This window comes from Lemur catta, chromosome 14, assembly GCF_020740605.2.
Source record: "Lemur catta isolate mLemCat1 chromosome 14, mLemCat1.pri, whole genome shotgun sequence".
NCBI classification, from domain to species: domain Eukaryota; kingdom Metazoa; phylum Chordata; class Mammalia; order Primates; family Lemuridae; genus Lemur; species Lemur catta.
Genome location: NC_059141.1, coordinates 22035908 through 22049804, shown reverse-complemented (window position 1 = coordinate 22049804; position 13897 = coordinate 22035908). Strand labels below are relative to the sequence as shown.

General features: G+C 48.5%; 1 protein-coding gene across 3 annotated transcripts in view; it reads left to right on the top strand.

Moving 5' to 3' along the window:
• The window catches only part of SUFU (SUFU negative regulator of hedgehog signaling), a 106472-nt gene that overhangs the window by 75753 nt on the left and 16822 nt on the right, over positions 1–13897 (top strand). For all 3 annotated transcript variants that reach the window (XM_045568503.1, XM_045568502.1, XM_045568504.1), the window contains exon 9: positions 12829–12963. In XM_045568503.1, coding sequence (XP_045424459.1) covers positions 12829–12963 — 135 coding nt within the window. The remainder of the gene's footprint in view (positions 1–12828; positions 12964–13897) is intronic.

The following is a 13897-nucleotide window of genomic DNA, read 5'->3' as shown; positions in this document are numbered from 1 at the left end:
AGTCTCTCAAACTCTAACTTGCTGTTATCTCAGGATCGATGGTGATGGACCCAGTTCAGATTAGCAAGCACGACTGTAATATCTGTGCTGCCCACCCTGGGACCTGACCCCGTTTCAGATGTACCACATGGATTGCAACTGAGAAAGCCGACCCAAAATGTGCTGGCACCAGTGTTTGCTGCTCTCCCTGTGAGGGAGCAACCAGCGTGGGTCTTATTTTGTCTGCGTGTCTGATTTTGTCAGGCTTTCTGGGCGGGGGAGCTCTGATGCATGGGTCTTCACGGGTCTGTATATGGTCAAAGGAGGATGCGGAGATAGGTCAGAGGCTCAGAACAGCTGATCAAGCCTGGGCATTAGCAAGCTGGGTTCTGGCCTACTTGGGGGAGCCAGACACTTGTTCTTTTCACACCTCAGCAGTAGCTAACACTTACATAGTGCTTATTCTGTGCCAGGTAATGATCCAAGGGCTCTATACCTACACTAATTTAATTCATCCTCAGCCAGGCGCGGTGGCTCACGCCTGTAATCCTAGCACTCTGGGAGGCCGAGGCAGGAGGATCACTCGAGGTCAGGAGTTCGAGACCAGCCTGAGCAAGAGCGAGACCCCGTCTCTACTAAAAATAGAAAGAAATGACCTGGACAGCTAAAAATATATATATACATATATATATATTAATTTAAAAAATTAATAATTCATCCTCATAGCTACTCTATGAAATCAATAATCTTATATATCCCCCTTTTACAAATGAGAAAACTGAGGTACAGAGAGGCTAGTAGGTAACTTGTCCAAGGTTAGAAAGAGTGAGAGCTAAGGGCTATCTATCAGCCATTAAAACAGGTGTGATCCTCCTCACCCCATTCTCAGGGACCCCGTGAGGGACACACAGGGACACACAAGACTGTGTCTCTGGGATGATAATGACCCTCACTGGTGGAACTCATTTAACTAGTTGTAGCATGAATAGGGACCTCTCATGTGACACTGAGGACAAGGCTAAAGCCTCATGTTAGAGGCTTACTGTGCTTATTTAGCTCTAGGGAGGATATGCCATGAGCCTCAGTGATTCCAAATGCCAGAAATAACGAGCTGTGTCATAATTGGCTCATTTATACCAGAATTACTTTTTGACACAAGGCCTTGTTTTATTCAAGTTCAGAAACAAAAACAACCCTATCTCTGGCCCCTCTACCACCTCAGGGCTAGGGGATTTCTTTCTTTCTGAGGCCCTATTTCTTGGTTCCCAGAAAGACAGGCCCCTCTGGGTAACCTGCTCCTCTCCCACTCTCCGTTGCCAGCCCTCCTCCCACCGCCTTCCCGGAAGGAGAGTCCTTGGCCCTGTTTGGGGCTTCTTCAGCATTTCACAACCCTTGCATTCCAGCCGTGAAATTTGTATCTGGCTTTTCCCAAGATGATCGGTTGAGAAAAGCCTCCTTCAGCTTGCTGGCGCCTCCCTTCCCACTGCCTGCTAGGGTGAGTTTGGGAAGCACGGGAAGGAGCTCCTTTGTGCCACTTGAGGACAGCCTGGCTTCAAGACCTTGCCTGCCAGCATCTGTCAGCAATCTAGGGGGGGAAGTCACTGGGCATGCTCTCTATCTGGGTCACCTGGTCACAAGTGGACTGTTCTATGGAGTGCTGGCTTTAGCTCCCCAGCCTCCCCACGGTGGCTTGGAGGCAGGTGTGGTCAGGTGCATTGCTCGAGGAGGTTTGCATTTCCATAACCTAGTGCTTGGATGCTGGGACCCTGCCTCAGTATACCACTGCCTCCTCCTCCCTCAGCCAGTGACCCACCAACAGAGGTTGTGGGACCTTTAGGAGCTCGCTGGGTTGTGCATCCTCCCAGAGAAGGGCGGCATGGATACATGTGTATGTACACGTGTACTGGAGGTGGGAGGTTTCTGACTGAGAGAAGCACTTTGTAGTTGAGGCACCTCTGAAAAGCAAATTCACCATCATTGCTGAGCCAAGTTTTTTGGTCTTCTGGAATTGCACCAGCAGCTTTTAAGACCTCTTTTTTTTTTTTTTCGGCCTCAATTTCCTGGCAAATTAAGGTTTTGTAGCATGAGTTCTTCTGTTGTGACATTCTCATCTGCAACACCTCCCCAACACATACACACCCCCACACACGTGTACACATATTTTTTTTTTCTCTACTTTTATGAGTGTCTCTGCTCCCATCTGTTTGGCCTTTTGGATGGGGTGACTTTGCTGCCTCTAATTCCCATCTTGAATAGCTTGTAACCTGGCCAGGGAGTCATCTTTTAGAAAATTATGTTTTGTTTTGCTCAGCCTATGAGGTCCATGAAGATTAATTAGAAGAAGAAAATATCTCGTTTGCATCCAACCTACCAGTGAATTGGGGTGAAGGAAGGTGAGTTTCCATCTGGGGAAACAGCTGGGCTGTTGCTGGTGCCTCTTGCACGCAGGGCAGTGTTGGGTAACCCTGCTCTAAGGGTCTGTCGTGTCAGTGCTGGGGCCAGCCTGGAGCCTGCTCTGTCATGTTGGCTTCCCTCACCACTCCCACGCTGGGGAAGTACAGTTGTTTGCACTGGAAAGAAAAACCCAAAAAGAAACAGCCCTGCTCTTAGGGCCGCAGCCAGGCTCTGCAGGGCTGATGGGAGGAACGGCCCAGGCCTCTCTGCTCTCTGCTTCCTTTTTGCCTACCTCACTGTGATCCATGTTGTCATGCTAAGTGCCTTTCTCAGAAATACACATTTCAAAGGGCAGAACAAGAGGCTCCACAGCATATCTGGCGAGGGTAAATTTCTGTTTTAACTTCATTCTTTGCTGCACTTCCCCAAAGAGATGAAGCCATGGCCATTGTTAACACCCCAACTTCAGAGTTCCTGACTGACGCTTTGAATTCTCAGTCCAAACACCGCATCCCCCTTCCTCAAGTTGCACAATCAGGAGTATTTTTATCGCCCATCCTTGATCCTCGGTGTGACCCAACACTTCAGCAGTGAGTCACTTTTCCAGGGAAGGGAAAAGGAAGGTTCAAAGGTAAGAGCTGGAGAAAGGAAATGATTCAGTGTCTCAGAAAAAGGAAAGTCAGGGCTTTGGCCAGAGTGTGCTCATTCGGGAAAGCAGGGAAAGCCCCCACCCAAGTCAGAGGGCAAGGCTGGGGATGGGGGTCCCTTGTGCCCAGAGGAATTGATAGCTAGGTGGGAGTCTCTCCGAACCATTCTGGTTTAGGGGGAGGGGGCTGCCCTGTAAAATTTAAAAAGAAAAAAAAGTTGACCAGGCAACCCCCTAACCTTCACACAGGTTATACTCACCCTGTCTTCTTCAGCCACACTCTGTTCCACCATTCCATCATTGCATTCCATTTTGGGGATGTTCACAATGAAAATAATGCATTTTATCATTTGGTTGTTGGTATTTACCAATAACCTTTTGTGGCCTTTTACTCCTGATATCATCCCTGTCAGAGAATTTGTCAGATTGATCAGGTGATACAGCCTTGTGCTTAATAGTAACTTTGGAGGTGAGCTGATTCCCCTCACCCTCTACCCCACACCCCTACCTTTTCTCAGTCCTGCCGTGAAGGGAGACCTGCAGGTGGTTCTCTTTCTGGAAAGTTCAAAGCTTTCATCAGCGATCAGAAAGCAAAAGGAATAATCTCCCAGCCGAGAGGCAGAAGCCAGAGGTTGGGCTGGGCTCAGCAAGCCAAATCCACTTCACTTCTGAACAGTTGCCAACCCTGATGCCCTGGTTCCTGTTCCCAGGCGTCCCTGAGGAGAAGGCCCCAAGTCGTGTGGCCAGCGCAGACGTCATGACTGTCATAGGACTGAAATTGTGACTAAAAGGAGTCTTGGTGGTTCAGCTCCTCTCCTTCCCACCAGTGGATAGAATATGACCAATACCCTTTAGGTTAACTTGGAAAAATTAAGACTTTTCCATTTGAAGAGACCAGGGTGGAGGGGAAGCATGGGTAAGACCCTGTCATTCTGTAACATGTAGGTAGGATGACTAGGGTATGTACTATAAACACTATAGTACTAGAAATCAGGAATCTATCTTGACACTGAAAGCAGAGGGTATGTTAGGATATGTAAAAAATCACCTTATGCAGTGAGAAATCTAAATATAGAATGTATCATATAGACAAGTGGTAAAGACTAAGTGAAAAATTTAGACCCATTCCTGAATTCCTGAGGTGTGCCTCTAAACTGTACCATAAACTACTCCTTGGTGCTCCCGATACAGTAAGAATCCTGGGCTGGACAGGTTCTTGTGCTGAGCAGGCAGTTTTATTGTGCATTGTCATGTGCCAGGCTCTGTGTTGTGGGTTCCTGTTGTCCCCATTTTGCAGATTAGAACACTGAGGCTTAGCTAGGTTGTATTACTTATCTAGAGTCAGTCTGCTAGGAATAAGTGTCAGCTGATATTTGAACCTCAGGATGTTTGACTCCCGATCTGGGCCTCTTTACCACTGTGTATTGCCTGTAAAGGTGGATAAAAGTGGAGATGGTGCCTGCCAATTCACAGGGAAGAAAGAAAAAAAAAAACCTGGAAAGAAGGTCCTTGGAAGTCTACATAGCAATGGATAAAGTTGGTATTTTAGTTTGCCTGGAAACCCCTGAAGGTGGCAGGTCAGAGGAGACCATTTGGCTGAGAGAGGCATGCTAAAAAATAAAGTGAAATCTGCTAGGGGATATGCTCAATCAGAATGAATGAGGAAGACATAATGGGGTATAGGAAATGGGATCCAACATGAGAAGGAGGCAGGAGAATCACAGGGTGAAGGGGAAGAGGGATCCCAGATGGCAGCTGTGCAGCAAGAATGGAAGGCAACCAACTCAGATGGGAGTAGGCTGGAAGGATCCTCTGGAGAAATATCTTTAAAAAGATAAAATTGGGCCAGGCATGTTGGCTCACGCCTGTAATCTTAGCCCTCTGGGAGGCCGAGGCAGGTGGATTGCTCAAGGTCAGGAGTTCGAGACCAGCCTGAGCGAGACCCCGTCTCTACTAAAAATAGAAATAAAAATTATCTGGACAACTAAAAATATATATAGAAAAAAAATTAGCCGGGCATGGTGGCACATGCCTGTAGTCCCAGCTACTCAGGAGGCTGAGGCAGGAGGATCGCTTAAGCACAGGAGTTTGAGGTTGCTGTGAGCTAGGCTGATGCCACGGCACTCTAGCCTGGGCAACAAAGTGAGACTCTGTCTCAAAAAAAAAAAAGATAAAATTGATAAATACTTGATGTATTTGACTGTCTTGGGAGGAGAGTCTGTAGACCATTGGTAATAGTAATTCTTATTGAATTGGTGATAAACACATAGAACAAGTTATTAAATCCAAGGAAAACAGAAAATTGTGACAGAAAGGAAAAGTAACCATAGTATGCTACATGGCTAAGCTGTACTAGCATTGATAGAGTCATGACAATATAAGCACTTACTACAGATCTGCACAAACCTACAATGCAGTTATCCTGGAAAGATGGGAAGGTGCGAAGGTGGCACGGAAGAGAGCTAAAAGCTCAACTTCCACAGTGGGGAGTCAATAGGTAAAGCCTGAAATATTGGGAACTAGTAATAAACTAGATTAAAAAATATCAAGGAAAAATACCAAAAGAATCAGCTAACAGAGGAACAGGGTTGTCTCTGAGGAGAGGGGTCCTGGGAAGACTGCTGACTATAATAATGAGCCTTATGGAACCATCTGACTCTTTCAGCTATTTTTTTTTTTTTTAAAAAGTAGGCTGGGGCCGGGCGCGGTGGCTCACGCCTATAATCCTAGCACTCTGGGAGGCCGAGGCGGGTGGATTGCTCGAGGTCAGGAGTTCAAGACCAGCCTCAGCAAGAGCGAGACCCTGTCTCTACTAAAAATAGAAAGAAATTATCTGGTCAACTAAAATATATATATAGAAAAAAATTAGCTGGGCATGGTGGAGCATGCCTGTAGTCCCAGCTACTGGGGAGGCTGAGGCAGGAGGATCGCTTAAGCCTAGGAGTTTGAGGTTGCTGTGAGCTAGGCTGACGCCACAGCACTCACTCTAGCCCAGGCAACACAGCGAGACTCTGTCTCAAAAAAAAAAAAAAAAAAAAAGTAGGCTGGGCGTGGTGGCTCACGCCTGTAATCCTAAGACTCTGGGAGGTCAAGGCAGGAGAATTGCTCGAGGTCAGGAGTTCGAGACCAGCCTGAGCAAGAGCAAGACACCGTCTCTACTAAAAATAGGAAAAAATTGGCTGGACAACTAAAAACATATAGAAAAAATTAGCCGGGCATGGCAGCACATGCCTGTAGTCCCAGCTACTTGGGAGGCTGAAGCAGAAGGATCCCTTGAGCCCAGGAGTTTGAGGTTGCTGTGAGCCAGGCTGATGCCACGGCACTCTAGCCTGTCAACAGAACGAGACTCTGTCTCAAAAAAAAAAGTAAAGAAGTGATATTGTATGAACTATTATAGCTTGCCCTGCCCGATGAAAGGAAAAGATGACGTATTCCAGGTATAAAGCACAAAATTGGCACCAAGGCAAGCCCAGGGGAACATCAGCTTCCCTGGCCTCAGGCTGAGAGTTGAAGGTGAGCAGTGGAGAATCACTGACAGGCCCCTTGGAGAGCGTCTGTCTAGGGGGAAAGAAGATGATGAGGGGACTCAGCTCTAGCCCCAGTCCTGACCAGCAAGGAGGAGGAAGGAGTAGGAGTGACAGCCCTGGAAGAAAGCAGCTTGGACAGGTAAAGTTCAGGAGGGAAAACCCTGGGCCCATGGTCCCCAGAGGAGGTCCCCACAGCCTTTTAGGGGAGTTTGTTGGGTGTAAGTGAAAAGGGGGTTCTCTGGCTAAGGCTGGAAAATGCTGGCTTATGCAAAATGAAACCAGTTTGTTTTCTCTCTGTAGTCCTCCTCTGAGTCCAAAATGCCAACATTTTGTGAATCTCTACTCTGAGATACAGCACACTGCATCCAACCCTTGCCATACCTGGTTTTCTAGAGCCTACTCTTAAAACTCCATGGAATACCCTTTGGGAAGCCCTGCCCTATCTTCCAGGAAGACAGTTCTTTTAAGAGTTCAGGGAAAAGATAGATGTATCTTTCTTCATGGCCTTGAAAACCCAGAAGGAAAGACCCCTCAAAAGGGATGAAAATTTTCTTTTTTCTTTTGGAGATGACTCTCTTACCCTGGCTGGAGTGCAATGGCATGAACCTTGAACTCCTGGCTCAAGCGATCCTCCTGCTTCAGCCTCCCAAGAGGGTGGGACTACAGGCATGTGCCACCAAATCCAGCTAATTTTTTGTGTTTTCTCTAGAGACGGGGTCTCACTATGTTGCCCAGGCTCGTCTCTAACTCCTGGCCTCAAGCGATCCTCTCACCTCAGCCTCCCAAGTGCTAGGATTACAGTTATGAGCCACCATAACCAGCCATGTTTCTTAGGAGAAATATTATGGTTATGTTTTAGCCAATACCAGGGAAACCTGGGGTTTTGTCTGAACTCTTTATTTACTCATGGTGTGACCTTGGGCTAGTTACGTAAATCTCTGAGTTTCAGTGTTTTCATCTATAAAATGGGAAAAATAATGCCTATTTATAGGGTTGTTATGAAAATGAAAGGAAGCAAAATATATAAAGTATATAAAGAGTTTAACTTAGGACCTGCAGGAGATATAATACCTCAAAGAATCAGTATAGGTACATAGAGAATCCTTCATACAACAATCCTTCAAATGTTTGGAAGAATTTGAACAACTGCTGGAAGGAGAAGTATGTTATACCAGCACAGATTTTAGAGAACAGAGTCAAGAAGAGCTAAAACTGAGAACTGAGTCTTGTAAAAAAGTGCTATGACCAGCAAAAAGGACTTTATTTTTGTACTTCTCTTTGGAGCAAGAAGAAGAAAAAACCATTGTTTGGACAGAGTAACATTAATCAGTGACAGAGAGAAAGCAAAATTTACTTAAGTTCTGTTTTGGGTCCATCTCAAAACGAATGGTTATCAGACTAGGAAGGGTCACACTGGCATTGACAAGAGGATTGAAGCCTTGATTTCAGATCTCCTGGCCCATGAGTGTTGTGCCCAGAACACCAAGCGAGATTCATGAAGCTGCTGTCAGTAATCTTTGAGGGAATGGGAGAGAGGTGTTGGCAGACTGGAAGCACTCAAAAGTTTCAGGATGCAGGCCAGGCGCGGTGGCTTACCCCTGTAATCCTAGCGCTCTGAGAGGCCGAGGTGGGCGGATCATTTGAGCTCAGAAGTTTGATACCAGCCTGAGCAAGAGTGAGACCCCATCTCTACTACAAAAATAGAAAGAAATTAGCTGGACAACTAAAAATATGTAGAAAAAATTAGCCAGGCATGGTGGCACATGCCTGTAGTCCCAGCTACTCCGGAGGCTGAAGCAGGAGGATTGCTTGAGCCCAGGAGTTTGAGGTTGCTGTGAGCTAGGCTGATGCCACGGCACTCTAGCTTGGGCAACAGAGTGAGACTCTGTCTCAAAAAAAAAAAAAAAAGTTTCAGGATGCAAAAAGTTTTTTGCACTCTCTAGGTTGGTGAGCTTGGTGTCACTCTCAGGGAAAATTCTGAACTAGATTATTCAGCAAGTAGGCTGGGGACAGTCTAAGGGAAACAGTGAGCCCTGAGCATGAGAAAGAGTCAGGCTTGCCAGACCATCCTCACTGCCTTTTTAGAAATGCTTACCTGCTTGGTAGACAAAGGAAGTACTGTAGACCTTATATAGGTGAGGTTTAGCAAGACATTTTGCGAATGTTCTGACATCATTATAGGCAAGACAGAAATGTCTGGAGAGCATCCAGAGGGTGAGGGGCTTGGTGATGGGAAGGTTGGGTGAGCACACCCAAAGGGTAATGATGTCAGTCTGTCAGGCTGTCTGCCTAACCCTGTCTTGTTCACTGTTTAATCAAAGCCTAGGATGAGAACATCGATGGTGAATTTATCAGTTTTGTCAGTGATGTAAAGTGAGGAAGAAATGCCAATATGATGGATGCCAGAGTCAGGTTTCCGAAATGCCTGAACTGCCTGAAATGCTAGCCAGATAATGCAGAGTTCTGCTCTTAGTTCCAAATCATCAACAGTACAAACTAGATGGGGAAGAAGAGGTCCAAGACAGCCCACAAAAGCCTGAGGGAGATTTCACTGACAGAGAGAGTGTGGTATGAGTTGGTAGTTTGATGAGGTTACAAAGAATAGATGATTTGATGACAGTTTTAATAGAAATAAAGTATTCCAAACAAGAGAGATCACAGTCCCTCTGTGATCTGCACTGTTTAGACCACATACTGTATTTATTTCCACACACAACAGTTCACTTCCGAGCATGACAGTCTGCCTTTTGACAAGCTAGAATGAGTCCAAGGGAGGGTGACTTGAATGGGAGGAGGATTTCAGAACTTGTTAAACATGTAGTTGAAAGTTGGGACCGCAGATACTAGGGAAAGAGGCTGTTGATGGGATGTGAAGAGCAGCCTCAGGGATTTGAAAGGCTGTTGTGGGGAGATGGATTAAACTACCTTTGGGCAACTTGAAGACCAGTATAGTTTGAAAATCGCAGGAAGGTAGATTGTGCTCTGTAGAAGGAAGAAGGCCCTACCAACACCTCCCTTGGGGGAACAAAGGCCTCAAGGGTTTTTGTTGGCCTGTAGCTGGGCCTTCCCAGAGCACCAGTGGATGACCAGGACCTGGGGTGTCCACTCAAGTGGTCAGGAACCCTTTCATCCCCATCTCAGAAGTCCCCTCTCTAAGCTCAGGGCAAAAAAACCTTTGCCTGGCAGGGGGACTGCCTTGGCCAGAGGCAGTTGGATTCTGGGCCCAAGGTAAAGGCAAACATTTCTATTAAACCATCAACATTCTTGTGGGAGGAGCATATAGACTTTTAGAGGCAACCAGCTCACGTCAACACATTAATGCATTCATCAGATATATTTGGAGTACCTATGACATCCCAGGCACTACTGATGCCTCTTATGAGTCATCTCATTTAATCCTTATGACCTTATTGTTATTTATTCCCAATCAAGAGGATGCTAAAGCTTAGGGAGAAGTTAAGTCATGTGCCCAAGGTCATATAGGACTCAAACCCAGAACCTGTGCTGCTAGTCACTGTCTCCGGAAGCATGGCCCTGGCCCCATGCGCCTGGCAGTCCCCCGTGGGTGTAGGCTCTGCCTCCCTGGAAGCCCCTCTCCCATCCAGCCCTCAAAGCCCTGTCTTCCCCTCCACTGGGAACTCGGGGAGAAAGCAGCCCAGCCGAAAAATTAGGCCACGCTGCCGAGCACACTACTTATTTTTTTATGACTAAGATTAAGCTGACAACCATGCAAAACATTGCAAACCTGTGTCGGCTGCAGATTTAATACCTCACCCAGCCCACACAAATAATTCATGCTTCTGCATCGATGTCCAGAAAAAACAAATCAGCAAAAAGCTGGGCTCCTGAGTGTGTGTGGAGCAGCCGCGTTTCCATCGAAGCAGCATGCCGGAAATACCCAAGCTCCAGGACTGCAGATCTAGCATTTTGCAATTTTTTTTTCTTTTAAAAGATTAAAGCACGTTTCAAATGATTGAAGGTTGGTGGGAGGTGTAAATGTGGGCACTTGTCACATTAATTCTTCAGATGATTAAGTTCTTTTCCATTGCTTTAAAGCTGTTTGCAGTTGGGTTTGATGTCCTCGTTCCGGGTGAGTGTGTTGTGGCAGTTACCAAGGTGACTTTAGCTGACTTTCAACAATTTATTTTTCCTCCAGCTTGAGACGTCTCTAGCCCTGTGTGCTGTTGATTCTTCTCCACAGCCCTCACCCCACCTCCCATTGCTATTCATCAGCATTTTTGCCTGCACCGGAGAAGCTGGGATTCTCCCTCAGGCCCCGCCTGCCAGGCCAGGCCTTGGCCCCTTTCAGGAGCAGGGTGGTTCATCTGGATGTGAGAGCCTGTTACCAGAGGTGGCACAGGGGAGTGATTGTGAGTCACCCCTGGCCCTTCCACTTAAATATACACTGAGACCTTAGGCTTGTCACCTCATCTCTCTGAGCCTCAGCTACCCCATCTGTAGAAGAAGAGTTAACACCAGAGCCTACAGTGGCGCTTGCCGTGAGGACTCAGTGAGTGAACCTGTGGCTTAGCAGACCGCCTGGTGCAGAGTCAGGGCTCAACAATGTGGGCTGATGTTGTTTCCTGAGTTCTGCTCTTATTTGGGCCCCGAGGGCAGCCCTGGGTCACCACTGAGCCCCCACCCCTCAGAAGGGAGGGGTGGCAGCCCTGGCGGAAGGGAAAGAGAGTTGGTCAGAAGTCTGAGGTTCCCGCTGTGGCCTGCCACAGACCTGCTCTGTGGCCTTGGACGCATTACCGGCTCTGTCTTGTAAAGGAAAGAGGTAGATTAAACAACCTCAGAGTTTCCTTCCAGTCCTGAAATACCGTGACCCTCTTGGCCATAGCATTTGTCTCCTTCACAGCTCTTGTGAAAGGGTTTGCCAAGGAGAAGCCAGGGGAAAAGGAAGTTTGAGCATTTGCTTTAGGAAGCCAGAGGAAGGAACCGCTTTATGAAAGCGCAGTCAAATCTGAGGGTAGATCCTCACAAGGGAGAGGGCCTGCTGGTAGGAACGGTCCCCATTACCTCGGGAGCATTTCTAAACCACTGCCTCAGCAGGGCCCTAGCTGTCCCTCATTGTCCTTCATCTCTGCCTGCTGACCTCACCCTTCCTGGGGAGGTGCTCTGCCTGGCCGGGGGCCTCACTGGCTACAGCCCCCCACCCCCCACTGTGTGTGAGGAGGTTGGGCCTGTCCCTCAGTGGCTGTCTGGCTGTCATCCTGGGTGGCTCCTGCCTGCCACTTGAATGATAAATAACTAGAGCTTCTCACCCAGTATTTTGATGGACACTTGGGGAATTGTTCTGAGATTCACAGCCCAAACCAGGATCCGGCCTTTTGAATGGGATCAGTGGGTAACTCTTATTTCCAGCTGAGGCAGATTTGAGAGGTTGTCAGTGGGAGCAGCTGAATTTGAAAGAGCAAATCTTAGAATGCAAAGGGACCCCCATGGCCCAGCTGTGACAGGCTGTTGGTGTGGAGCAGGGTAGGAGGGAGTGTGGGGCAGCAGTGACCGCTCACTGTGGCTAAGGCCACAGTCAGGAGGGATCTGGTATGGGGTTCCTGGGGCCTGGAAGCCCAGTGGGGGATGGGAGGAGGTCTGGTTCTGCCTCCCAGACAAGCCCACTGGTCTACTCCTGAGAGCATGGCTTTCCCCACGCAGTGAGGATTGTATCCTGTCCTGGTTAGATGAAGGGTGTGGATGTCACTGCAGCTCCCAGCCATTGGCAGGAGTGTGCATGCTCAGAGGCTTCCTAGGCTTAGCTGGACAGAAGCTCCTGGAGCTGCATCTCATGGTGCTCTGCCACCCTAGGCTCGGAGAGCTTGGGTCTGAGGCTCCAGGGCAGGGGAGGAAGGGCTCCCAGAAGCTCCTGCTGATAGCACAGGGAAAAAAAAACCACTGTGCCATAAACTTTAATATAGTGTGTTGACCAAGGATGCAGGCTTTAGAACCATACCTTTCTGAGACCAGACCTCAGCTCTATCCACTGCCTGGCTGTGCAACCTGGACAAGTTACTTAGCCTCTCTGATCTCCAGTTCCTTGTCTGTAGGCAGGAGATAATAGTAGTACTCACCTCATGGGGGCGTTGTGAGGAGCAGCCAGTCAGTGAGAAATGTTTGGCACAGTGGCTGGCACTTGACAAGCACACATTGAATGGTGGCTGTTGTCACCATCAATCACCATCATTGTCATTACTATTCAGGAGCCCGGCTGGAGACTCCCATTTTGCTCCCACGTGTGTTTTTTCACCTTGTGCTAAACCTGTTCCTGTGATTGCTTCACAGGAGCCGCAAAGATAGCCTGGAAAGCGACAGCTCCACAGCCATCATTCCCCATGAGCTGATCCGCACTCGGCAGCTCGAGAGTGTGCATCTGAAATTCAACCAGGAGTCAGGAGCCCTCATTCCTCTCTGCCTAAGGTGAGCCCCACCACAGCACCCAGCTTGGCCTCCAGGGGTCACTTCAGATCCTCCCCAGTCCCCTCCCCCAACATGCCCATCCTCCAGAACCACCTCAAGGAGCCACTAGGCTTTCACCTGGCCATTTCCCCCAGTGAGGCATCTGTCAGGGTCTGGGGCTCAAGGAAGGAGGAGAACTACTCCATCATGGGCCTGTTTAGAAGCCTGGGGACTCTGAACCAGCCAGGAGCCCCCACGTCACTGGACCATGCAGTACTCTCCCTGCCCAGGCCTCTGGCCCGCCTAAGTGGTGAGAAGTCTTTGAGCAGTGGCAGCCAGTTGGCCCCGTGGATCCTTCCTAGAGAGGGGCTCTCTTCTCTGCATCTCTTGTCTATCCCAGAGCAGTGGCAGCCCCCAGTGGGCCCAGGACCGTGGCCAAAGAGCCCCATTGGTCTCTGGTCTGATTGCTTGGTTGATAGACCTTCCTCATTTGTGAGTTTTGGAGTCTGAGAATCCACAGGGATTAGATGCTGGAGAACTCTCCTTTCCCCTGAGAATTGTTACTCAGCCCTGTTCCCCTCCGGAAAGTTCTGTGACCCAGGGAGTCTCAGATGACCCTGGCCACTCCACAAGCCCAGGGTCAGGGAATGGCAGGGTCACCAAAAGCATTGAGTTGTCGGGGTGAGGGTTCTGGTGGGTTGGGCTCTGTTTCTCCTGCTTGCTGCTTTTCTCATGCAGAACACTCAGTTCTTCAAATCCAGTGTCCAGCCCAACAGACTCCTTAAGGGACCAGGAGGCCCAGCTGTGTCCCTTCTGCTGCTGTCCACAGTGCCAGAAACCCAGCCCTGTGGCCAGAATTCAGCTCTCTGCTCAGGGATGCTGCATTGGGCTGAATCTGTTGCATCTGGCTTCCTCCACAGCCGTTTGGGCTTCCACCCTCACTTGATAGCAGTGG